The 952-nt window shown below is 72.6% G+C and overlaps 1 protein-coding gene across 1 annotated transcript in view; it reads left to right on the top strand.

The window, feature by feature from the left end:
- The first annotated feature begins 212 nt into the window (after positions 1 to 212).
- Positions 213 to 952, top strand: part of SLC27A3 (solute carrier family 27 (fatty acid transporter), member 3) — a 4,122-nt gene continuing 3,382 nt past the window's right edge. The window contains exon 1 of the mRNA XM_012733236.1: positions 213 to 930. Coding sequence (XP_012588690.1) covers positions 267 to 930 — 664 coding nt within the window. The 5' untranslated portion in view covers positions 213 to 266. The remainder of the gene's footprint in view (positions 931 to 952) is intronic.

The following is a 952-nucleotide window of genomic DNA, read 5'->3' on the forward strand; positions in this document are numbered from 1 at the left end:
GGGCTGGGAGTGGGAGGCCGCCCCCACACGCACTCCTCCCGGGCCGCTTTTCTCCGCCCGTGGGGAGTTGAGGGGTGGGAGGGGGGTGGTTGGGGGCGTGGGACGGCTGGCTGGGAAGGGGCGTGTGCCAGCGCACGCGCGTTCCCGGGAAGGAGAGGTCTAAGAGCCAGAGCGAGCAGCTCCAGTTTTTCGGAAGAGAGTATCGGGGCTGGTTGTGAGCGGCCGAGGCCGGGGCCAGACCGGGCCGCGTCAAGAAAGAGGGCACCATGGCCGCCCTCCTGCTGCTGCCCCTGCTGCTGCTGCTGCCCCTGCTGCTGCTCAAGCTGCCCCTCTGGCCGCAGTTGCGCTGGCTCGCCGCAGACTTGGCCTTCACCGTGCGTGCACTACGATGCAAACAGGCCCTCCGAGCGCGCGCTCTGGCTGCTGCTGCCGCCGACCCGGAAGGTCCCGAAGGAGGCTGCAGCCTGGCTTGGCGCCTCGCGCAACTGGCCCGGGAGCGCCCCGCGCACACTTTCCTAGTTCATGGCGCGCGGCGCTTCAGCTACGCGCAGGCGGAGCGCCAGAGCAACCGGGTAGCGCGCGCCTTCTTGCGCGCGCGGGGCTGGAACGCGGGGCCCCGAGGCGTCGAGGGAAGCGGCGAGGAGGACGAGCAGGCGGCACCCCGCGCTGGGGACAGGGAGGCCGAAAGCGGCGGGGCTCGGGCAGAGGGGGAAGGGTATGGTTCGGCCAGAGCTGCAGAAGCCGCGACCCCTCTGGCGCCCGGAGCCACCGTGGCGCTGCTCCTCCCCGCCAGCCCCGAGTTCCTGTGGCTCTGGTTCGGGTTGGCCAAGGCCGGCCTGCGCACAGCCTTTGTGCCCACCGCGCTGCGCCGGGGTCCCCTACTGCACTGCCTCCGCAGCTGCGGCGCGCGCGCGCTGGTGGTGGCGCCAGGTAAGGCAGGAGCGCCCCGCCG

This window comes from Condylura cristata, unplaced genomic scaffold (genome assembly GCF_000260355.1).
Source record: "Condylura cristata isolate star-nosed mole 26May11 unplaced genomic scaffold, ConCri1.0 scaffold00040, whole genome shotgun sequence".
In the NCBI taxonomy this organism is placed as follows: domain Eukaryota; kingdom Metazoa; phylum Chordata; class Mammalia; order Eulipotyphla; family Talpidae; genus Condylura; species Condylura cristata.